At 36.0% G+C, this 24789-nt stretch overlaps 1 protein-coding gene across 4 annotated transcripts in view; it reads left to right on the top strand.

The window, feature by feature from the left end:
- The window catches only part of ARHGEF33 (Rho guanine nucleotide exchange factor 33), a 102944-nt gene that overhangs the window by 59086 nt on the left and 19069 nt on the right, over positions 1–24789 (top strand). For all 4 annotated transcript variants that reach the window (XM_016424709.2, XM_016424714.2, XM_056793428.1 and 1 more), the window contains 6 exons: positions 5029–5158; positions 8636–8768; positions 12388–12471; positions 16778–16861; positions 21301–21449; positions 24591–24758. In XM_016424709.2, coding sequence (XP_016280195.1) covers positions 5029–5158; positions 8636–8768; positions 12388–12471; positions 16778–16861; positions 21301–21449; positions 24591–24758 — 748 coding nt within the window. The remainder of the gene's footprint in view (positions 1–5028; positions 5159–8635; positions 8769–12387; positions 12472–16777; positions 16862–21300; positions 21450–24590; positions 24759–24789) is intronic.

Below are 24789 nucleotides of genomic sequence, written 5' to 3'. Positions count from 1 at the left end.
ATTGATGAAAGGTCTTGTAAAGGGGATAGAGGGGGCAGTCACATCTCACCAAGGACCACTCTGTGGTCTCTCCAGCTACCATGTGTGACTCTGTCAAGGCAATGTGGTCTGATGGCCCCCAGCAAGGGTGCTCTGTTATATTAGTTCCTCCTCATTAGTTGTCTCCTGAGGAGCAGGACTGAGCCATCAGTGAAGTTTGTACCCTCTTAAACATTCAGATCATGCTACTTTTATTATTCTATTACATTTAGTGGTATTTACTGCTTTCTTGATAATTGCAGGACAATGCACTAGAGGCTAGAACTTTTTTACTAAAAATAAATATAGGCCAAACAATCACATTTTGTATTTCCCAATTTGTGTTAATCCAGTAATGGATCACAAACTCCCACATAATTATTCATATGAAGGATAAATATATACCTATGTGCTCATGTTTTGCCTGCCCGTTAGCACTGTGGATTCCAATTAGGGCAATTTTTAATACCTGTCTGAATTCCTTTTGGACTTGTCTCCATCCATTTGTTAAGCAAATCATTTTTATGTCGCAATTCTGTCACCAGTCTTCCTTGCCAATTTTATTTTGTCTTGACAGATAAGTTTGACCTATATATACTTCTTCAGTACTCTGAGAGTTCATTATTTCATCAGGAAAGTTATTCCCTCCACTGAGGCAAATTGTAAGCTTTTTCTGATCTTGGAGATGTCTGTGAGTGGTTATGGCCGAGAAAAAATGAATATAATAATAATATAACATATAATCATCTTAGTGTCCTCATTTATAAAACAAAGGAGTTAGGCTAGATGACTTCAAAGGTTCCTTCCAGCTTTAAGTCTATTATATTATGATTCTGAGATTTATATCATATATGAAGTCTTTCCATTTTGGGAGAATTCGACAGTTCCATACTCTGCACAATACCATATTAGCCTGAATATAGTGCAACATTTTTTCCCCCAATCTGTACCTTTGAAAGTCATATTTGCACTATATTTGAGCACTTCCAGCTTTGAAACCATAAGTTGTGTATTGTGCGCCTCAGCATACATAAAAAGCATGACTATCTCCTGGGGTAGATGGGAAATGCCGAACAAACACCTGTTGGTTTTGATATTCCGCCAAATGTCACTGTTAATACTAAAAGCACCAAATCAATGTTGATTAAAGCTACTGGAAATGAGAAAGCTAGAATCACCGTGATGCTTGCAGTCATAGCTGACAGGCAAAAAATGACTCCCTATGTAATTTTAAGGCATAGAATGTCACTTAAGAAAAAATTACCATCAGGGGTGATCTTTCGTGTGCAGGAAAAGAGATGGAGAAATGAAAAACTTGTGTTAGATTGGCTGAATGTGGTCTGGGATAGGTATCCAGATGCATTGCTCCATCAGAGAGGAATGCTTGGGTCACTGACAGAAAATATGAAGAAGAGAATTGTTGAAATGTGCATGGACCTAGTTGTTATTCCAGGAGGAATGACATCGCAATTACAAGAGTTAGATGTAGTCATTAATAAGTCATTCAAAGATCATTTGAGGAAAGTAAATGACAAGTAGATGTTGGCTGGAAACCATGAATTTACTCCATCAGGAAAAATAAAGAAACCATCAGTCACTGTATTACGGATCTGAATCAAAACTGCTTCGGACAAAATCTCCATTGAATCCATTGTGCTTGGATTTTTAAAATGTTGTATATCGAACAGTATGGATGGTAGTGAAGATGGTGTTTTGTGGGAAGAAGAGTGTGACGGCGATGACGCAAACGACGTTTCCACTTTGGAACATGAGCAAATAGAAGAGGAAGGAGAACATGATTAAATATTGGAAGGTAGTTTCTCACAAGTATCTATAAAAATAATACATATTTAATACAAGTGATGGCATTATAACTTCTTTAACTTGTTTTCAGGGCCTTGAAAGAACTTTGAATATAAAGTGCCTGCATTATTCACAAGTTAAGAGAAAGTTGTAATTTAAAAGGAAAAAATAATATAGGTCTTTCCTCTTTCTGAGTTACCCTTCAAAACACTTGGGAACACACTATATTTGGAGTTGTATTATATTCAGGCTAATATGTTAGAACCCGAGGCCACCTCCATGCATAAACTTTAGTGGAATATGACCTAGTCTTTTTGATCTGGGACAATGGTTCCCCCTCCCCCCCTTTTCACACTTCCTTCATTGATGGGTTCCCTTCCTTTGGCAATTAATAGAACTGCTGAGTTGAAATGTACCTCTGAGAACATCTGGCCCACCTTCCCCTACCCCCTACCCCATTTTTTAGATGGAGGAATAGAAGTATGGAGGAGAGTGACTTGCTCTTGGTTACATGATGAATGAGTGGCAGAAAATAAACATGTGACACATGGATGGTGTTGTATTACCCATGACTAGTTAAAAGTGCCATACAACTCCAAAATAATAGAAGTACTACTACCTTCCAAAGAGAAAGTGTGGGGAAAAGGACAGTGTCAACTTATTTCTGATTTTTGAAAATAACTTTATAGAGTCATCTAAAAAAGTTTACAAACAGTGAGTAGTGGATATACTTGAATGAAAGTTTATGTTGTTTTGTTAAGAGAAAATATCAAAAGGAAAGAATAAAGCATTATGCTCTTGGGTATAAAAATTCTTTGAGATAGTAAAACTTATAAAGTATACAAACTGTAGAGAAGAAACTTGCAGACAGAAGAAGAACTTATAAAGTATACAAACTGTAGAGAAGAAACTTGCATACAGACTTCTCAGCTGTATGACCGTGGGCAAGTCACTTAACTTCCATTGCCTAGTCTTTACCCTCTTCTGCCTTGGAACCAATGCACGGTATTGATTCTTTTTTTTTTTAATTATTATTATCATGCAAAACATACTTCATATTGGCCACTTTTGTAAGAAGACACTCATACAAAACCAAAATCCCCAAATAAAATTGTAAATACACTGATGTGAAAAATAGTATGCTTCGTTCACATGGGTCTGACTCCTACAGTTCTTTCTCTGGAGGTTAAAAGCATTCCCCATCATGTCTTTCAGGATTATCCCAGATCATTGTATTTCTAAGAGTAACCAAGTTTTCACTGTTGATCATTGTATAATATTGCTGTTATACAGTTTTGATTCTAAGATGGAAGGTTAAAAAAAAAGAGACTTGCTAGGAGAACAAAATACACTATAGAGAAAAGGAGGTAAAAATAAGAAAGAAAGAAAAACATTTTAGTTTATAAGAAAATGAAATGCAATGAATTTAAAGCTGATGACTACTTAATGGAAAAAGAAGTTTGGATATGTTATTTGTAAATGCTATTTATTTAAAAATAAACTATTCTTAGCATAAAAATTGATTCACAACTATCTATCTTAGATGATTTAGTTATTCACTTAACTATCTGGATATTTCTACTAGATTGTGAAATCCATTAAGACAATCTTTTTAAAAATGTTTTTTTTTCTTTTTATTATCAACTTAACTAACACTAACAAACATGAATATTTCAATATTCAAAAAATAACATTTTATGTGAAACTGAATTTCTGTTATGAACAGTTTTTGAAATGTATATATTAAGTTGAATACTATAATAACACAATTGCCCTCCTTGCATCTCCTACTGAACTTCCGTAGTTCTTTTCTGTGTATTTAAAAGTACTTGACTGATATTTTTTCTTTTCTTAATTTTTTTCACATCATCATTTCTACCCACTCACTTCCTTTCCTCCTAGCCCATGGAGATTTTCTCTTATAACAAATATAATTAAGAAAAACAAATCACTACATCAGCTATGATGGAAAATGTGTACCTCATTCTGAATTTCCATTCCATCACCTTTCTACCAAGAGGGGCCCAAAGTCTTCTTCACTACAATTTCCCCTTAACTCCAACCAGAGTATCTTCTGCACAGCAGATACTCCTGAAAAATATTTTTTTGCTAAATTTCTCCAAATATTAAGGAAACATTTGCAAATGTAGTCCTGTTGCTTTATAGATAGCTGAGCAAATAAGCATTATTAAGCTCCAAGTGGTGATTTATTGGTCTAAAATAAACTTTCAGCTTCTCTCTCTTGGTTTCATACATTTTAAATAGGATTACAACTCACTCAGCTAACATAATCATTTAATAAATGCTGGTTGAATTTGATTGGGAGTTGCAGTATGTATGGGAATCCACAGATGTTCCAAGCCTCTCAATTAGTCACAGATTTTAGGTATTAGAGAAATTTCTGTAATGCTTTCTAGTAAGCAGTAAAATTTAACTTCATTTCTCATCATCTTTCCCTTCCCCCTTTTCCTGTAGAGAAACCAAAGAGAAGCCACATGGTTCATATGCAGATAGTAGGAAGGGCTCCCTAAAAAGATACATTAAATGCATAATATGACTGGATAAATTGTCTGAATCAAAATCTGAAATTGTCTGCAACAGAATCACAGAATTAGTGTCAGACCTAGAAGATAGACAGACAAATAGTGTAATTCTATTCCCTCATTTTATAGATGGGACAGGTAGGGGCACAATGGATGGAGTGCTAGGCTTAAAGTCAGAAACACTCATTTTCTTGAGTTCATATCCAGCTTCAGACACTCATCATATGTGACTCTGGACAAGACACTTAACCCTGTTTGCCTTAGTTTCCTCATCTATAAAATGAACTGGAGAATGAAATGGCAAACCACTTCAGTATCTCTGCCAAGAAAACCCCAAACAGACTCACAAAGAGTTGGACATCACTGAAAATGACTGAACATTTTATAAACCCCCAGAGCTTGAGTGATTTGCCAAAAATCACACTTCTAGTCAGTGGCAAATTTAAACTAGAACTAAGTACTTGATATGAAAATGAAGAATATGTAGTACTATGATACTTTTTTTAAAGACTTAGGATGATAGATTACTCAATGCTTTGTGAATCTCTCAGTGAGACAGTTTGTATCATATGAGTTTTTTGGTAATCGATGAATCCTTAAATATCAAGTTACAATATCCTGATTTTTTTCCCCAAACTGTTTTTATTTGGGTTAATTTTTAAAGCCAAAAGACAAACTGTGGCTCTGGAGCTGCTTGAATCTGAACGGAAGTATGTCATCAATATATCTCTGGTCCTGAAGATCAAAGCAACATTCCAGGGATCTGATGGGAAGAGGAGTACCAAGGAGAGAAGGTATCTTTGTTACTTTGCCTTTCAAGCAATGTAAGAGTTAACTTGCCCTAGTGCTGTGGGACGGGCCAACCTCCCACAGGGGATGGGATCTTGGAGGTGGGACAGTGTCAGCAAAATGATGGATGGGACACAGCTTTCGCATTCAACCCGCAGCACTGGTTTCACAGGATAAACTATTCCGCCTTGGCTGACACCTGGCTTTATTTTATACCCTCATGATCACACCTCTACTTGGCACACAGTTTCATTCTCAACATACATGTTTCCATGGAACCTAACAACAGACAGGAAGCCTAGGGAGATAGTCAATGAAACACTGTTAATAAGTGCAGGATCAGAGGGTAGAATCAATATGACCCAGATATAGGTTAGGGAATTCAGAACACAGATTTGCCAGAAGTTTTTATGCCTAGAAAAGAGGGTTCGATCTAAGTGGGTATATAAGAATCCTTAGGTTTAGTTTTGTAAGTGGGCTCTCCTGGTAATATCCTAGGGGGACAAAGTGGGACATCTGTATTAACCCTGCAAGCATGTTGCTCTCATCTATTTTCCCTGGAGCTAAGTAAGAATAATAATCATAGCAATTCTAATAATAAGGGGATATTAATAATGAAAGTCACTTAGGGGGGGTTTCAGTGGGTGTTTACATCCTTCCTGGAGGCTGTTTTGCAGTCCCTGGTTTCCACATGACTGTGTCAAACAGCGTGGTCTTTGATGGCTCCCAGCACCCTAGTAATCTCTCTCAATTATGTGATTCTAGAGTATAGGCAATGGCAGCATAATATTCTCTCCCCCATAACCTTCCTCAAAAGTAACCCTGCCATAGAGGCAATAAAATTAGTCTCCTGGTTCTTCTTCAGCCTTTGCCTGTATCCATGTAGATCATGAAAGGACCAATCAAAACAGCTGGCTGGGGATTATTTGTTTTCTACCCTGTAATCTACATGTCCACTGTAAGATCTAGTTTTCTTTTTCTCCTCTTGGGACGTGAAGTGGGATTAGATGGCCTTCAGATGCTACACGATTATCTGCAGGTAGTGGGAAAGGACTGCTTGGATTTATGGTTTCATTTGTATAGGGAACTCTGAGTATAAAAAGTCTTTTCAATAATGCTTACAAAAGGCGGTTTACATTCTGACTTCAAATGTTTCTTATTGTACATTCCAATACACCAGGGTGGTAGGAAGTATATGTGTGTGTTTGGAGTGGAAAGGTTTCAAGTGGGCTCAGTCTATGCTAAAGGGAAGAGAACCCAGAAGAACCAGACATCTGCTGCCACAACACGTTATATAAATATGTAGATCTTTGCCTCGCCCTTGAATAGGAAATAGAGCTTAGTGGAAGTCTTAGAAATAACATAGAGACTTTCATTTTCAACTTTGCCCAGTAGCCAGCACAGTGCCCTACACTTACTAATGCATAATACACATTTGTTGAATTTGCAAACTATGGCTTTGGATACAAACAGATGATTTCTATTAGCTGGGCAGAAGATAAACAGATAGTCAGGGGCAGCAAAGAGCTGACAAGGGGTCTTCTAACTGCTTCCCAGCAAGCTTCCATGTTAATTCAGCACAAGAGAGAGGCTATAAAGCACCACTAGGTGTCACACATTTAAATGCTTTTTGTTAGAGACCCTGGCTAATAATTCTGCCCTATTGTACTGTAAGGTTTTTGGAATGACTGGTGGCAATATTCATATGATGAATTTATTATTAACATGAATAATAATGAATATTCATATTAATTAATTGCATATCCATCTAAGATAGAAACCAGAACAGACTAGAATCTATTCCTAAGAATCCCTAAATATTGTGGTCTACCCTGAGAATGGCCAAGCAAGTTTCAGGAATTTAAGTTTAGGCAATAACTGGTGATCTTTTTAAAAAAATTTTTTTTAAGTTTACTCATGCCCCTTTTTTAGGTCCTTTATTTGAGCTCTTAAGAAGACTACAATTTCTGGGGAACACTGTCAGAATTAGCCTTTGGTAAAGTAGTAAAATAAAGAGTTTATTTTTGGTGCTCCTCCCCTTATTGGCTGCTTTTACCCTGCTACCCTACCCCTAAGTTGTCACCAACATTTTAATTTACTGCAGACAAATGGGGTCAATGATGTCAAACAGATTGTAGTTTATTAACTCTTATTCATTCTCTTCTCTTCTCAAGTCTCTGATCCTTTCATTAATCTATTCTGTCTCTTTTCTCTCTCTGTCTCTTCTCTCTCTTTCTCTCTCCCTCCTTCTCTCTCTTTTCTCACCCCTTTCACACTCAATATGCTTTTATCTCCCTCTTTCTCCTCATTTGCTCCTGAGTCCTCTCCTTCACAGAAATGTGAGATAAAGAGAAAAAGACATGACTTTTGTGTAGATCAGAGTAGATTCCTTTTATAATACTCCCCTTCAAAGGCAAATGAAAGAATAAGAAAAATCTCAAACTCATGAAGTTTTTTAGTTTCTAGCTTTAAATGCATTATCTAGCTTCCCCAAAGTAATTACATTCCACATAACCATTAAGGATTACCTATAGGGTAGTCCAGCCGTGGGTGTGATCTTAGTGCTATTATTGGATAAATAATAGCATAATTGGATTTGTATTGGATAAAAAGAAAGAAGCAAAACAGCTTTAATAATAAAATTTGAAAAGTTTAAGATTTTTAAAAGATTTTCCACAGAATTTCTACTGAGCATAGCTATTTGTTTAGCTATGTTTCTATTGTGAGGCAAGTCTTTGTGAACTTTAAAGCACAATATAGGTAGGAATGATTCCTTTTCAGGTTGCTACAATAACTAATATTTGTAGAAGACTTTAAAGTTTGTAAAGTACTTTGCCTACATTACCTCATTTGAGATATAAAGTTGGTATTAAAGTATCTCCCCTACTTTACAGATGAGAAAACAATGACAGCAACTGGCTTGTGGTCAAACAGCTAATAAATATCAAAATTAGGATTTGAACACAGCTCTTCCATTTCCAGCACTCTATCCACTTTCATTTCATTTAATGAAATGAGAAATCCTAAATATTTATGGAAGGTTAGTCAGGTAGCAAGTGTTAAAACCAAATAAGAGATGCAGCTAGGTAGTACAATGAATAGAGAACCAGGCCTGGAGTTTGGGAGGATCTGGATTCAAATATGACCTCAGATACTTCCCAACTATGTGATCCTGGGCAAGTCACTTAGCCTCTTTTGCCTAACCCTTTCTCTTCTGTATAGAGGTGTTACTAGAACAGAAAGTAAAGGCTAAAAGAAGAAGAAGAAGAAGAAGAAGAAGAAGAAAAGACCACATAACATTTGTTCAGTAAGCTATCTATGAAGGAGTCTTCCTACAGCTTTGGAAACCTATCTGTGATGGCTTGGGCTCAAGGGAATATTTCTTTCAGACCAGGGAACAGTCAATGGTTCTTGTTGTTCCAATGATTCTGCTCCATTTAGTAATTAGTTTGTATCATCATATACATCTATTCTGCTTCTAGTCTTTTTCCAGGTTCCCTGAGGTACCTTGTCCAGCAACATTTGGATTTACTTCATGCACTGCAAGAAAGGGTCCTGAAATGGCCACGACAAGGAGTCCTGGGGGATTTGTTTCTTAAATTGACAAATGATGAGGTAAGTTAATTTTTTTGATCCTTATCATGATTGAATTAGATTATTTGAATTACTACCTTTTACTGGTGTATTTCACTTAGGCATCAAAGAATTTGAATCTTAGAATCATGATATCACAATGGTAGGACCCATAGAAATCATCTAGTCCAAGCATCTCATTTTACAGATGGAGAAGTAGAGTCATAAAGAAATAAAGTGACTATCATAAATTTTTTCAATTAGTTGTTAATGGAGTAGGGATGAGGGCTCAAGTTTCCTGACTGCCAATCTAGCATTTCTATTTAGCCACTCTGCCATTATTTAATGTGCATTTTAAATTTTGTATCTCAGACATTTTTAAAAAATAGATCGGATGGTTATCCTGTTTGATGACTTCTGTTTTCCTTCTGAGAAGTAAGCAGTAAGATAAAATGACAAAAAAAAATTAGCTCCCATCTTAGAATCAATACTATGTATGGGTTCTAAGGAGAAGAATGGTGAAGGATAGGCAGTGGGGGTTAAGTGACTTGCCCAGGGCCACATAGTCAGGAAGGATCTGAAGCCACATTTGAATCCAGGACCTCTCATCTCACTGAGTCACATAGCTGCCCCCAAATGACTTCTTAATGTCCTTTTGATAGTCTACAGTTAAGGTACAAATAGGATAGTAAGCTTGACTTCAATTACTTACAAAATTTAATATGTATTATTAAAGGGATGGTTCAAGAATATCTAGAAAAGGAAGCAGTGATCATAGAGAATCAGCTTAGCTTAATCAAAATCCAGGCATGCCAGATTAACCTTTTTTCTCTTGTGCTAGGCGTTTTTTACTTAAATTTTAGCAAAATTATTCACAAAGTGTCTTAGACTGTTTTTGTAGATGAGATGGAGAAACAGAATAGATAATTGTATAGTTATATGAATTCAGAACTTGTTGAATGGGCAGACCTAAACAGTAGTCATTAATAGTTTGAGGTTTGGGTAAAAGACAGTCTCTGGTGGAATACATTAGGGATCTGAGATTGATTCTCTATTATTTAACATTTTATCAGCAACTTAGACAAAAGGCATAGGTAGCATTTCTTATCACATTTATAGATAATACAAAGCTATAAGGGATAGCTAAGATCTTGGATGACAATTAGGATTCAAATATATCTTGACAGGCTACAACACTTGGCTATGAGAAAATTTAAAGGGAATAAATGTTAAGTTTTATGCTTGTGTTGAAAAAAGTTTTGGCACAAAATGTCACTAGATAGAATGTAAGACTCTAGAAGCTTTAGTGGTCTACAAAATTGATGGTAAACTCAAATAGAAATAGAAGCCACAAAACCATTAATAAGGCTATATATTGACTGAGAAAATGGTATATAAATGTTATCTATGTTTTATTTAGTTTTAATTTATTTTGATAAGTATTTTCTGATTATATTTTTATCTGGTTTGAGCTATATATTTGAGAGAGTTGTGAGTTACTGTTTGATGCCTTTGGTCTATAAGCTTAAGATAAGTCAACAGTATGACATATTTTTTAAAGTTAATGTCTATCTTAAAATACACTAAGAGAGACAGAGAGTCTGGTACTAAATAAAAGAGTGATTATACCACTATACTTTTTCTTGGATATACCATACATAGATTACTTATGAACACTACCTTTTAGGAAGGATATGACAAACTGGAGAAGAGGGCAACCAGGATATGAAAAACCCTGAGGCAATACTCTATGAAGATTTGTTAAAGGAAGTGGAGATATTTAATCTGGTGAAGAGAAGTCTTAGGAGAAGTGAGAGACCAGGAAAACTTTCTTCAATTATTTTGAAGAGTCATCCTGGGGAAGAAAGATTAGATTTGTCCTGGTTGATTTTGTTCTAGTTGACTTCAGAGATTAAAATTAGCAATAATATAGATGGTTCAAAGAAACAAATTTTGATTTGATGCAAGAAAATACTGCCTAACAATAAAGTGGTATAAAAAGTAAAATGGGAGACCCTGAAGGAAATAACTTTCCCATCACTGGTGGTCTTCAGGTAAAGTTTAGATGACCTCTTGCCAGACATGTTTTATAGTGAATTCTTGTTTAAGTGCAAATTGGAATAAGTGGTCTTTAAATTACTTTGACTTCCAAACATCTATATACTGAATGTTAAAATTACAAGATTTTATATTATTTGTGTATATCATTTCTATTAATTATAGATGGTATAGTTATATATATAATATATAGATATAGATATCATTAGACTGGGAAGAATTTTCAAAAAGAAATATGCCTTTCATTATGTTGATAATTTTGGCAATTTTAGCTAATCATGGACAATGGAATAAACTGGATTTCAGGTGTGAATTTTAAAATTACGCCACCCTACTCAGACAGTACTTTAGAGGAAGATAAAGTTGTAAACTCCTGATTGAACAATTAAGGTACTTGACTCATACCCTATAGTGAAACTAGAACTTTAAGCTAAGTCTATTTTTAGATCTAATACAAAAAGGTATTAAGTAACTATAAAGGTTAAATTAATCACAAAAAGGTCAAGTAACTAACAAAAGGTGAGCTTAACAAAGAAGTGTGAAGTAGTAAAAAGATATAATCTAACCAGAGAAGGTGAGAACTAAAGAGTGGATAGTCCTGGAGAAAATCTAATCAAAGAAGGTGAGAACTAACGAATGGGCAGTCCTGGGGAAAAGCGTCTGCTGTGATTGGTAGACATGAAAATTTAGGGGAGGTGACACAAGAGAAAAGATCTTTAGGGAGGTCTAGATGAGCAGCTAAAGGCAGTTCAAAGGAGGAACTGAGCCTGGAGGATCTCCCTCAAACAGCTTCCTTGAGACAGTCTCATGGTGAGTGATAAGACTGACTCCCTTTCCCTTAGGCTCAGGGAGGCCACTTTGGCCAAGGCCTTTAACTACTGCCTGGCTCAGCCTGAGCTGGAGCAGTTTAAATTAACTCTCTCTTCTCTCTATCTCTTTTCCTTAATTCCTTCTCTCTCTATTAATTAAAATCACCATAATTTCCAGCTGACTTGGGTATTTTATTATTTGGAATTTTCCCTGGCGACCAATTAATTTAGATTTTCAAGTCACAATGCTAAAATTATCTTTACACAGGTCAGAGGATCTGGGTTCAAATCACAATTTTGTTACTTACTATTTATCCTTATGTTTATTCTGGGTCTCATGAGGTTTTCTCATCTGTAAAAAGGTAGTATTAGAATACATGATCTCCAAGATCCCTTTTAACTATAAATCTATGATTAAAGGGAATTCTATAGAATTTTAAGATAATTTTCAAGAAAAATTAGAGCCCAACTTATTTGCAAGAAAAATTTAAAAGAATAAATCAGACAATCTGAAAAGTGTTCTGATATTGAATTGTTTCAGTCATTTGTGACCCCATTTGGGGTTTTCTTGGCAAAGATATGAGTAAACCACTAGTGATTTGCCATTTGCTACTCCAGCTCATTTACAGATGAGAAAACTGAGGCAAACAGGGTTAAGTGATTTGCCTAGGATTACACAGTTAGTAAATATTTGAGGCCAGATTTGAACTCAGGAAGATAAGTCTTCCTGACTGGTGGATGATATAATGATTGATGTTTCCTAATTCTGATACATTTTTATGTTTATTTTTAAGAATAATTTCTTGGACTACTATGTTGCTTACCTGAGGGACTTGCCTGAATGCATTTCTCTGGTCCATGTCGTAGTCTTGAAAGAGGTGAGCTAACTACTTTATGAAAATTATATTATTGACCCAGTAGTCATAGCAAAAATGGCAAAACATGGCAAAAACTCTCAGTTATTTTGGGAATGGATGTGTGCTGAGCCATTTATCATTTGTTATAGAGATTTTGTTGTAGCAAGTGCTATTTTCAAGACTATTGGGAAAAATATCATGTTAAGGTTAAAAGGCACTCATTCAGAGACCAAACCCTGCTCTTATTGGCACCATACACTAGTCAATGGAGCTGACCACAGTCAAACTAACCATCCATGACTCTTCTTGCTGCAACTTGCAGAACTGTCATCTTTCAAGCTCTCTAATTTCTGTAGAAGGATATTCTGTTATTCTAGAATCTGAAGAGCTCACCAGAATAATGTGACCCTTTTGGTTAATAGTGGTTGCAAATTGGGAGTACCATTGTTTCACTGAAACTTTCCCTGCAAATAATAGGTACTCAACAAATATTACAATGGTTCAAATATAGGCTAGTCATGTGGCTCCCACCCCTTCTAATCTGGATTGTGGTCTATAGTCAATAGCAGTTAGACAGCTTCCTGGATAGAGGGTTGGACTTGGAGTTAAGAAGACCTCAGTTCAGATTTTGTGTATAAAATAGGAATAATGATAGCCCTGATTTCAGGAGGGTGTGAGGATCAAATGAGATAATACATGCAAAACACTTTCCCAACCTTCAAATACCATATCAATGTTAGCAATGACATACTGTTTTCCTTATAAAGGGATGGCATTTTAGCGGTGTGGTCTGTAAGGATAATATTAGAAAATAAGGGGGGGGAGTTTATTTTCCTCCTGCAACATGTAAATAGTTTATACATAACATATACATAGGCATAGAAATTGTACAGATCTGTATATTTATATAGATGTGTATATAGTTAAATTATTACAAAGTTTTGATTTTATTAGTATAGCAAATTGATTTTGAGTTTTAATGTAGTTCGTTTTGGTTTTCTATATTAATGATAGGATATGGTCTTAGCATAGTAAAAAGTTTCATTTGATTGTTCAAATAGGATTTGTAAAATGAAGTTTGCATTTGTTTTGCACAGTTATTATTTTAGATAGAATTTACTTTTTTGTAAAATATAAGTTAGTTTGTAACTGTATTTTATTGTTTCAAAAGTTTTTCCAAAGTTTGCATTTGGTATTTTTCATTTTGAATTTCTGTAACTGTATGTTTTGCACTTGTATTTATGCAAATATGTTTTCATTGATTATTTGTTTTCATTGAAATTTTCTTTTCTTTCATTTATATCACTAGTACAGGTTAGCATAGATAAAGTGTAGCAATAAGAATAGGATAAGATAAGAATAAGATTAAGACCATTTTTGGGAAATATAATATTAATAAGGTTAGGTATAGCTTTAGAATTACATAGAATAGCAAGCATATGGGAGAATTTTTTATCTCTCCATATGCTCAAAGGGGGGGAGGGATTGTAAGGAAAATATTAGAAAATAAGTATTATTTTATTAGTTTAGGGATAAAAAGTAGAGTGCTGGCTTGAGAAAGAATTAGAGTTTGAAGCAGAGCTGAGAGAGTGTTAATTTCAGTTGCTGACAGTTATAATCATTTTTCTGTGTCAATTACTCTCTGGCAGTTGGGAGTTGGTCTCTGGCAGTTGGCAGAGACACAGACTCTCTCTCAGGTCTGGTGGAGGTAACATCTTTGTCTCTCTCTCTCTCTCCCTCTTTCTCTCTGTCTGAGGGAAAGACATGAAGGAGCTCAGTGTTTTCCTTTACCAACTTGGAAACATTATTAACTATCTATTGCAGTTTTTATAGATTGATTTAACTCTGAGAAGACCAAAGAAAAACCTGGTCTTTGTTTTGAATTCTGAGTATGTTAAGGCTCAGAGTCCTAACTTGATTCTTGTTGAGATTCAAACAACTAGCCTTTTCTATTTTATAATTTGAAGGCAAAATTAAGAATTATAAGGATAATAGTGGTAGTTTTTATTTAGATAGCATAAATTTGGGTTAGTCAGATCAGGGAGGATTAGGGTAGCCTGTGAATCACAGGAGAAGTGGTTCCTTGCAGAACCAGGGAGTTTATCTGGGTAGATTTGGAATCCCTTAGAATGAGAAATCCTTTATTATCTTTATATATTTCAATAAATATTTTATTTTTTATAACAAGAGTCTCCATAGCCTCCTTGCACCTGGTCCTGAAGGGAAGTTCACATTTGTGCTTCACTTCATCACTGAAGATACTTTTGATTACCTCTATCAAAAGTATCCAAACAGTTTTGAACCTATATTGAATAGTTTTTCCATATAAATATTTTATTTTTATAACTCACCATCTATTATTTTTATAAGTCTTTATTTGGTGGTAGACTATAGTTGGACCAATATGTTTTGTAAGTTATCAAAGGCAATGAATTCATTCCTAAGGGACAAAATTCTGAGTGATGAAACTCTCTATAATTAGCTACACTGGTCCTCAGCAGACTCAGGCTGCTGGGAATCAAGAAAGAAGCCTTTTCTAGCTTTTAGAGTTTCTGTACTGCTGACATAACAGCAGTGAACCTGGTGTCTCCTCCATGTTGCAGTGAGGCATCGGTATTGGACCAATGAGATATATTCTTTACTACCTCCAGCTTATAGACTCATAGGATTTCAAATGGGGAAGAACCATGGCAATTTTCAACTCCCATAGTTTACAAGTGAGGAAATGGAGGCCCACAGAGGTTAAGTAAAGTTAAATGTCCAAACTTTTGCAATGAAACCCTGCAGCCGTGACCAGATGTGAACAGAAGGTGAGAGGAGGACCACAAGGAGATGGACTCAATTTACAAAGTAAAGAAGGACAATTTCCTGGCCATTAAACAGAGTTTCTGCCAGTGTTCGGTCATTGTTTACTCTTTGGGAGTAGACTGACCCCAGGATCATATGAACAAATTCATTCATGGAAACCAGAAAAGATTATTTAGAACATATCAAATCATCTTTACAGAATCAATTCAAGTCTGTAGTTACTTTACTGAGTCTTCCTTATCTCTCATGTTTGATCAGTTGCCAAATCTTATTGATTCTGTCTCCAAAACATTTCTTGAATATTTTCATATTTTCTCTATTTACCTGACAATGTCCTAGTTCAGCACCTTTTCACCTTTAGCCTGCCTTCTAATTAATTTCCACATTTCCAATTTCCTCCATCTAATTCATTTTCCACATAGCTCTCAGTTTAACAATCCTAATACACAGGTCTAACTACGTCAAGACTCCTCTCAAGATTCTGTATCAGCTCCCTATTGCCTTTGGGTGACAGTACAAACTCCTCAGCCTGACACTGAAAGTTCTTTCCAATATGGATCCCACTGAGGCCTAGAATGTACTCCTTTCTCATACCTGACTCTTAAAATTCTTAGCTTGTTTCTATGCTCAGCCCAGGTACAGTTTTCTATAAGAATTCTTTCCTGATCTTCCCAGTGTTAATGCTTTCTTCCTCCTCAGGTTTTGTTGTTCAGTCACTTTTTAGTCATGCCCCATTCTTAATGACCCCTTTTGGGGTTTTCTTGGCAAAGATAATGGGGTAGTTTGCCATTTCCTTCTCCAGTTCATTTTGCAGATGAGAAAATGGAGGCAAACAGGATTAAGTGACTTGCTCAAGGTCCCAAAGCTAGTAAGTGTTTGAGGCCAGATTTGAACTCAACAAGATTAGTTTTCCTGACCCCACCCTCAGCACTCTATCCACCGTGCCACTTAGCTGCCTAATAACCTCCTCAGATATTATTTTGTATTTAGTTGTTTGTGTATATATTATTTCACCCCAATAGAATATAAGCTCTTTGAAAGTGCTCGTTTGTCTCAGTATTCCTAGAGTAAGTCATAGTGCCTTTCTAGGTACTTGATCAATGTTTGGGAATGCCTACTACTGCCTAATTTACTAGGCTGTAAGGGGAAGTATATAATGCCATATTGGTTGGCAAATAGTAAGCACTGAAATGCTTTTAAATTCATTGTCATTGATTCTCAAGGAACTCCTGCCTTGATTAACCCTGCCTGGATTGATGTAGAACTATAATATAGAAGTGGAAAAATGCTATTTTATATAATTACCCAACTAGTTCTTCCAAGCTCCGTCTTTGGGCCTCAGTTTCCTCATCTGTAAAATGAGAGGTATGAACAAGATGATCTTTTGGGTATCTTCCAGAAATATTCTCTGTGGAACTCTGTTTTGCTGCTTCCTAAAGGCCTTATGGTTGTCTCATTAATAACAATATGAAGCCTTTGAAGACAATTGGGTAGTAACTCCACTTTCCCTTGAATTCAGGCTGAAGAAGAGATTAAATCTGACCTGTATACACTGTTTTTTCACATAGTCCAGAGGATCCCAGAATACCTTATTCATCTGCAGGTAGGTGTGACTGAACAAGCTTTATGACTTTAAACTTCCCATACTTTAAGGCATTATACAAATTTAAGGGTATTGTCATTATCAATGAAGTGACAGTGGCTTGAAATTTAATATTATTGCTCCCTGGCCCTCTTCATGTAGAGAAAAGCTGGATTCATCCAGATACTTTTTGGCCCACATAGGTCAAGCTAGCAGCCAAGGGAGCAAGCTTGAAGAAAATAACATAGCATAAATTCTTTCCATCCCAGAAAAACAGGATTTCATATTCTATCTCCATGATGCTTGTAAGCATTCCTCCTGCTTTTCTCCTTCCCTGAATGACACTTTGATATCCTACCTTGACCATTGTTAGTAAATTGCATGAAATCACTGGTATAAACCACATCAGATTTTTTACTGTCAAGGTGTGTGTGTGTGTGTGTGTGTGTGTGTGTGTGTGTGTGAGGCATGAAGGAAAATGTCAGAAAACAATTGTCAAAAATTGCTTCTATATGCACCCAAAAAAATAATTAAAAGAAAGAAAAGAAACATCTCTGGTATCCACTGCAATCTTGTAACTTCCTACTTTTGGAAGCAGATTCCTCTACCATGTTCGCAAGGGTTTCTTCCTGAGCTTCTAAATCAGGTGCCTTAGTTGACTGGTTATTCTGACCTAATCCCCTTTGGGTTTGGCATTCCTATTGATATGTGGCAACTCCTTTTTACTGGTCTCCCTCTATATTTCTTGAGTTAAAATACTTGGGGGTGCGGGGCAGGAATCTTGAAACTGTAAATTCCTAAAAGACAACACTGAAATGATCCAAGTTATTTCTTAAAATAGCCAGGTCCCAAGTTGTCAGAATAATGAATTCCAAGAAGTGGTGGCTGGTATTCAAATGCGCACTATTCAAAGTTATAATTATGTAAAATATGATAATTGGTTCCAGTCCAATGAAAATACACAATTCAAATATGAATAATGGAACCATTTTCCAGGATTCATTATTTGCTCCAATTAGGATCTAACTGAATGCATCTTTGGGCTGGAGTCAGCTACTAGCTCTCTCCTCTCCAGACTCCTACCACATGCAAAGATCTCTTTGATACTCTGGTGAAGGCTATGGGCTCTTTCTCTTAACAATCTTTTAAAATGTATAAGATTACAAAGGAAACAAATTATATTGAGATACAGTTATCAAAATTAGGAAAAAAAGTTTATCAATGCTAGATTAAGGAAGTTGTTTACATTGGCTACAATTATATGTATCATTTCAACCTGTCTTGCTACCCTTTCTTCTCCCTTCTACTCATTCCAAATTTAAATTTCTACTTCTAAGCAAATATCTCATTATACTTTAAGAATTTTCTTTTCAATTCAAATAGACTGCTCCTCTTTCCCCCTTCACTGTCACTGAGGATTATAGGTAAAATTGGCTTTAAAAATTATTTAGAAATCTTTTTCTTAAGAACTCCCAATACAGAAAGTAACCTCTGTACTATATAAATGAGCTCAATGGTCCCAGGTCCCCACTACTCTGTTACCATCACTTTGGATTCCAGAATTCTTTAGCTATATTTCTATGTTCTTGAGAACATCTGTGAAATCTGCTTTCTAATTATTCTAACCTCCTTTTTTTGGTATACTTTCATGGGTGACTACCAAGCATTTTAGCCCTAGTATTGCCAGTCTTTTGATCACAGATTAGGTGTGAAGGAACTGGTTTATTAGGATAGTCTATTGCATATTATAGGAGACAGCCCAGGATCCTGAATCTTAAAGCCTTAGGAATATCAGTATTTTATAGAAGATGACTGTGCATGCTTTTAGTTAAGGTTCTACTGCTAAATTTAGGGTTGGGGTGGGAAACTATGGCCCACATGTCAAATCTGTCCTGCTTTTTTTGGTATAGTCCCTGAGCTATTAATGGTTTTTATGTTTATAAACAATAGTTTTTACAAATCTAAAAAAACATTCTTAGTTTTCTGATCAGATGAAAACAGGTAGAGGATCAGATTTGGTCTCCTGAAGCTGGTGGTTTGAAACCTCTCCTTTAGGGAAGTAATCACTATGAATCAGGGACCCATCATTCTCATCACCAATGCCAACTGTTGTCCAACCACTACTGATGGGTAGGGAAACCCAAGAGTTCTGGGAGTGGCAGCATCCCACAGACCACTGGTCATGTTTCTAAGCTAACCCCTAAAGCCATAATCCTAGGAAATAACCTCTGTGTAGATAGTATCTAGTAATTGCCTTGTGGATGCTATGGCCCCTATCTCCTCAGCAACAACAACTACCTGGAAAAGAACACAAACAACATGAAAATCTCTTGAAACTCTCTAATAGTTTAACATGAGAAACAGATGGGATTTTATCAGTGTAAATGACATTAAAGAAAACATTACTATCTGCTTCCTTGGCTTAAGGGCCATAAGACCTTTCTATCCTTCTTGTATCTAAAATTGATTTTATGAATTGTCTCCCCCATTAGAATGGGAGACCCTTGAGAGCCCCGAATGGTACCACTTTTCTATCTGTAACTCCAGTACTTCGTACATAGTAAGCACTTAAATGCTTCTTCATTGACATTTATTTATTCATATGTTCCTTTATAGTTGTTCCAATTCTGACCTAGTAGTTGAGAAAGTATCTCTCCTTTCCAGTCTAGTTGATTTGAACTTTGTAATTTAGCATAGAATAACTGAAAAATATTCAGATCAGTGATGCCCATAAGCTTCCACTGCCTCTTTAGCCAAGCCAATGGTTTTCTTCATAGTATCAAGTCTATATGTAGACAATACAAGGTGAAAGTAACCACAAAGCTGTCCTTGTTTGAAAATTACTATTAACAACAAAAACAAAAAAAAGAAAATATTATCTTTTATAAGGTACCTGAAATTCTGATTTCTTCTGTGGGTTCAGGCACTATCTCTATAAATGCCCTATTCATGTAAACTCCTTGAAAGCAGAGATTATTTCATTTTATTTTGTCTTCATATTTGCAGTGTCTAACATAGAATCTGGCCCACAGTAGGCTCTTTTTTTTAACCTTTGCCTTTTGTCTTAGAAGCCATACTAAGTATTGCTTTCAAGGCAGAAGCATGGTAAGGGAGAGACAATTGGGGTTAAGTGACTTGCCCAGGGTCACACTTCAAGGAATTATCTCAAACCAAATTTGAATCCAGGACCTCCTGTCTCCAGGCCTGACTTTCAATCCACCAAACTACCTAAGTACCTTATTGATCTGATTTTCCATCTCATATGTATCAGGTTGGTGAAACTGACAAAAATGGAAAATGAAAAATATTGAGGAGTGAGCTGCAGGAAAACAGGAGCATTGATGCACTGTGGGTGGAGCTGTGAGTTAGTCCAGCCATTCTGGAAAACATTTTGCAACTATGTTCCCCAAATTACTAAACCATGTATATTTTATATCCCAAAGAGATCAAACACAGAGGACAATGACCCATTCCTATAAATTATGTAACAGCTCTTTTTGGTTTGGGTTTTTTTTTATTTCCACAAAGAAGTGGAAATATCCATTGATTGGGGAGTGATTGAACAAGTAATGTTTATATGAATATAATGGAATTCCATTGTGCCAAAGAAATGAGAAATAATAAGAAATGCCAGATGAGATGGTTTCAGAGTAACCTGTGAAGACTTGTATGAACTGATACAGAGTGAAGTAAGCAGAACAATTTATATGATAACTGTAATATTGTAAAAATGTACAACTTTGAAGGACTTAATAACTCTAATGAATTCAATGACTAACCATGATTCTAGAGTATTCCTAAAAATGCTACTCCCTTCCTGAAAGATGATGGAAATGAGACATATTTCTGGACATGGTCAATATGGAAACGTGTTTTGCTCGACTATGTATGTTTTTGCAACATGGATTGGTTTTCTTTCCTTCCTTCCTTCCTTCCTTCCTTCCTTCCTTCCTTCCTTCCTTCCTTCCTTCCTTCCTTCCTTCCTTCCTTCCTTCCTTCCTTCCTTCCTTCCTTCCTTCCTTCCTTCCTTCCTTTTCCCCTCTTCCCTCCCCTTCTATCCCCTTCCTTCCTTTCATTTTTTTTATAGAAGTGAGAAGGTTTTTTGCTTGTTTATTAAAAACATTTTAAATAAAAACAAAATAAATGCTTATTGATTGATTGACAAGGAATGTATTACCTATGAGATCTTGAAAGCTATTGAAATTTTCCATGTTTAAAGACATTAGACTCATTTCTAACAATAACAAGAATGCCAACAGATACTCCTATGTTGCCTTAGTGTTAGAGGCAGAAAATTTTACTAGCTTAAATCTTCACCAGGAAAGATATATGCAATTCTTTATTGTTTCTAGTTATTGTTACATCATTTATGAAATGACAGCCTGAAGTAATGTGCAGGACATTGAAGGAACAATAAATTGTTTGAATTTTCTGATTTATCCTTCTCTTTATTTTCCCAGAATGTTCTAAAGTTTACTGAGCAGGAACACCCTGATTACTACCTTCTTTTGGTGTGTGTCCAGCGCCTCAGAGTTTTTATCTCTCACTACACCCTGTTGTTCCAATGTAATGAAGATCTGCTCATTCAGAAACGGAAAAAACTCAAGAAGTAAGGTTCTGATAGCCCAGACTGGAGGGAGGGTCAAAGGGGCATGAGTTAAGGAAGGACAAAAGACATCCCAGAGTTATCATTTTGCCACTGTCCAGAGGAAACCCAGGGATAGAGAGAAAGATACAGAACAAGATAATAGAAAATAATAGAATATAAGAGGACACCTGCTGGAAGAATTGAAGGAGCTACTCAGATCAGAATCTCCCAATTACTTCTGCTGCCTCTAACCTAACTGGGTACTGTCTTGTATATGCAAACCCACCTTTCCTAAGTCACTAAGGAGAAGTTGTCCTTCTGAATCCTTGTAATCCTTTAGTCTTCAGTCTAGAGACATTATATGACTTCCCAGTAACCTCACTGGATTGTGACCTACAAAAGTTAATCCTTTTGACTTCCTTATTTTTGCCTGTGGTATTATCATTTATCTAGTCTCATATTTTCAAAACATCAGTTTTATTTATCTTTGAGTCTTTCAGGTTATCTCCTATAGTGGATCAGTTGCCAAATCCCAATTATTCCATTGCAAATTCTCTGGAATTCATTCCCTCCTTTCTGTTCACCCAGGCACCTACATTAGTACAGGTCTTCATTATTACTCAGCTGGACTACTGTAATAACCTAATGAAAAAATTTTCCAACTTCAATTTTTCCTCCGCTGATCTGAACTCCAAACCTTGTACATCTTCCTTATTTTCAAGACTATTGGAAAAATACCATGTTAAGGTTAAAAGGCACTCATTCAGAGACCAAACCCTGCTCTTATTGGCACCATACACTAGTCAATGGAGCTGACCACAGTCAAACTAACCATCCATGACTCTTCCTGCTGCAACTTGCAGAACTGTCATCTTTCAAGCTCTCTAATTTCTGTAGAAGGATATTCTGTTATTCTAGAATCTGAAGAGCTCACCAGAATAATGCGACCCTTTTGGTTAATAGTGGTTGCAAATTGGGAGTACCATTGTTTCACTGAAAGTTTCCCTGCAAATAATAGGTACTCAACAAATATTACAATAGTTCAAATATAGGCTAGTCATGTGGCTCCCACCCCTTCTAATCTGGATTGTGGTCTATAGTCAATAGCAGTTAGACAGCTTCCTGGATAGAGGGTTGGACTTGGAGTTAAGAAGACCTCAGTTCAGATTTTGTGTATAAAATAGGAATAATGATAGCCCTGATTTCACAAGGAGGGTGTGAGGATCAAATGAGATAATATATGCAAAACACTTTCCCAACCTTCAAATACCATATCAATGTTAGCAATGACATACTGTTTTCCTTATAAAGGGATGGCATTTTAGTGGTGTGGTCTGTAAGGATAATATTAGAAAATAAGGGGGGGGGAGTTTATTTTCCTCCTGCAACATGTAAATAGTTTATACATAACATATACATAGGCATAGAAATTGTACAGATCTGTATATTTATATAGATATGTATATAGTTAAATTATTACAAAGTTTTGATTTTATTAGTATAGCAAATTGATTTTGAGTTTTAATGTAGTTCGTTTTGGTTTTCTATATTAATGATAGGATATGGTCTTAGCATAGTAAAAAGTTTCATTTGAATTGTTCAAATAGGATTTGTAAAATGAAGTTTGCATGAGTTTTGCACAGTTATTTTAGATAGAATTTACTTTTTTGTAAAACATAAGTTAGTTTGTAACTGTATTTTATTGTTTCAAAAGTTTTTCCAATGTCAAGATACCTTAGGTTGGCCATCTTTCAAAACCCTTTATAACATGACTCTACCCTAACTTTTCAGCCTCATCTCAAACTATTCTGCTCCATGGACTCTCTGTTCCAGGCAAATCAGGATACTTGTGACTTCTTGTCCTTGTCCTGCTCCCATGTCTTGGTTGACACTATTCCCAACACCTAATGTGCTCTTCCTTCTATTTTTGCCTGTTGAACTCTACTCCACTCTTCAAGATCTAGCTCAAGCATCTTAAAGAATGTCCTCCATGATTTCCCATAGTTAAAAATGATCTTTGCTTTCTCAGACCTCACTTAGCATTTTCTTGTAATTTTCTTATACACATAAATTCCATTTTGAATTATAGTTGGTTTTTAAATCATAAACCCTACTCGAGCAGGAGCTATGTCCTATTTATTTTTGTATCTCAGAAATTAGCACAGTGCCCTGCAAATGCACTTTAAATGCAATATTACTTTTATTAATATATTTTGTTTTACATCATTTCCAAATATCTCCTGTGGGCAGCTAGATGGCATGGTAGATTGAGCACCAGCTTTGAAATCAGGAAGATCTGAGCTCAAACCCAGCCTCAGAAACTTAATAGTTGTGAGACTTCGGGTATATTACTTAGCTTCTGTTTACTTTAGTTTCCTCATCTGTAAAATGGCAATAATAATAGCACCTACCTTGTAGGATTGTTGGGAGGGTTAAATTAATTAATCACTGTAAAGTACTCAGCACAGTGTCTTATATGTAGTAAGTGCTATATAAGTGTTAGCTAGTACTATTATTATTAATAATAATTATTCACTAAGATTTTTAAAAGGAAAAAAGAAATTCAGTAAAACTAGCCAATACCATCTATTATATCAGACAGAGTCTGTAACTTTCCACATTCATAGTCCTCCACCTCCACGATAGGCATTTTCTCAACCCTTCTCTGGAATCAAGTTTGGTCATTATCGTTTTATAGGATTCAGTTCCCCCCCCCCTTTCCATTTATATCATAATTATTATCTATATTGTTTTCCTAGCCCATCTCTGATCAATTGGTTCATATTAGATTGCCTGTGCTTCTCTGTATTGTTCCTGTTTGTCATTTCTTATGGCATAGTAAGTAATAGTTCACATATCACACTTTGTTTAGCCAACAGATGTTTAGAAGGTGCTGAATAAGTATTTGTTGAATTGAATTTATGTAACTCTGGTCATTTCACCTACTTCATAATCATGCTCATCTCTCCCCACAGCATCATTCGCATCTGCCAAAGGGTGAGGGGATCCATTTCCCTGGTTATTGTTACCTTCTAAAGACTCCTCTTTTATGTACCTCCCTTTCTCTGAGAAACATCTCTGTTCTGGGGAAATCCTGAATAACATTGATCTCCCATGTATACCCTGAGGATTATTCATGGAACTGTCTCTCTGTTTGGTTAGGTCATCCATGGTGAAGCTGTATAAAGGACTGGCCTCTCAATCTGCGAATACTGGGCAGGACACTTCCTCAGCCCCTGGCTCTGAGGCTGTGCGGGACAGCGGTGGGATCCACTCTGAAGAGATACTACAGCCTTATCCTGCTGCCACCAGCCCTGGCTCAGCTGTCACGTAAGCTGCTGTGACTGGGGAAAGGTTCATC

Source organism: Monodelphis domestica, chromosome 1 (assembly GCF_027887165.1).
Source record: "Monodelphis domestica isolate mMonDom1 chromosome 1, mMonDom1.pri, whole genome shotgun sequence".
Lineage (NCBI taxonomy): Eukaryota > Metazoa > Chordata > Mammalia > Didelphimorphia > Didelphidae > Monodelphis > Monodelphis domestica.
This window is presented reverse-complemented; position numbering and strand designations above follow the sequence as displayed.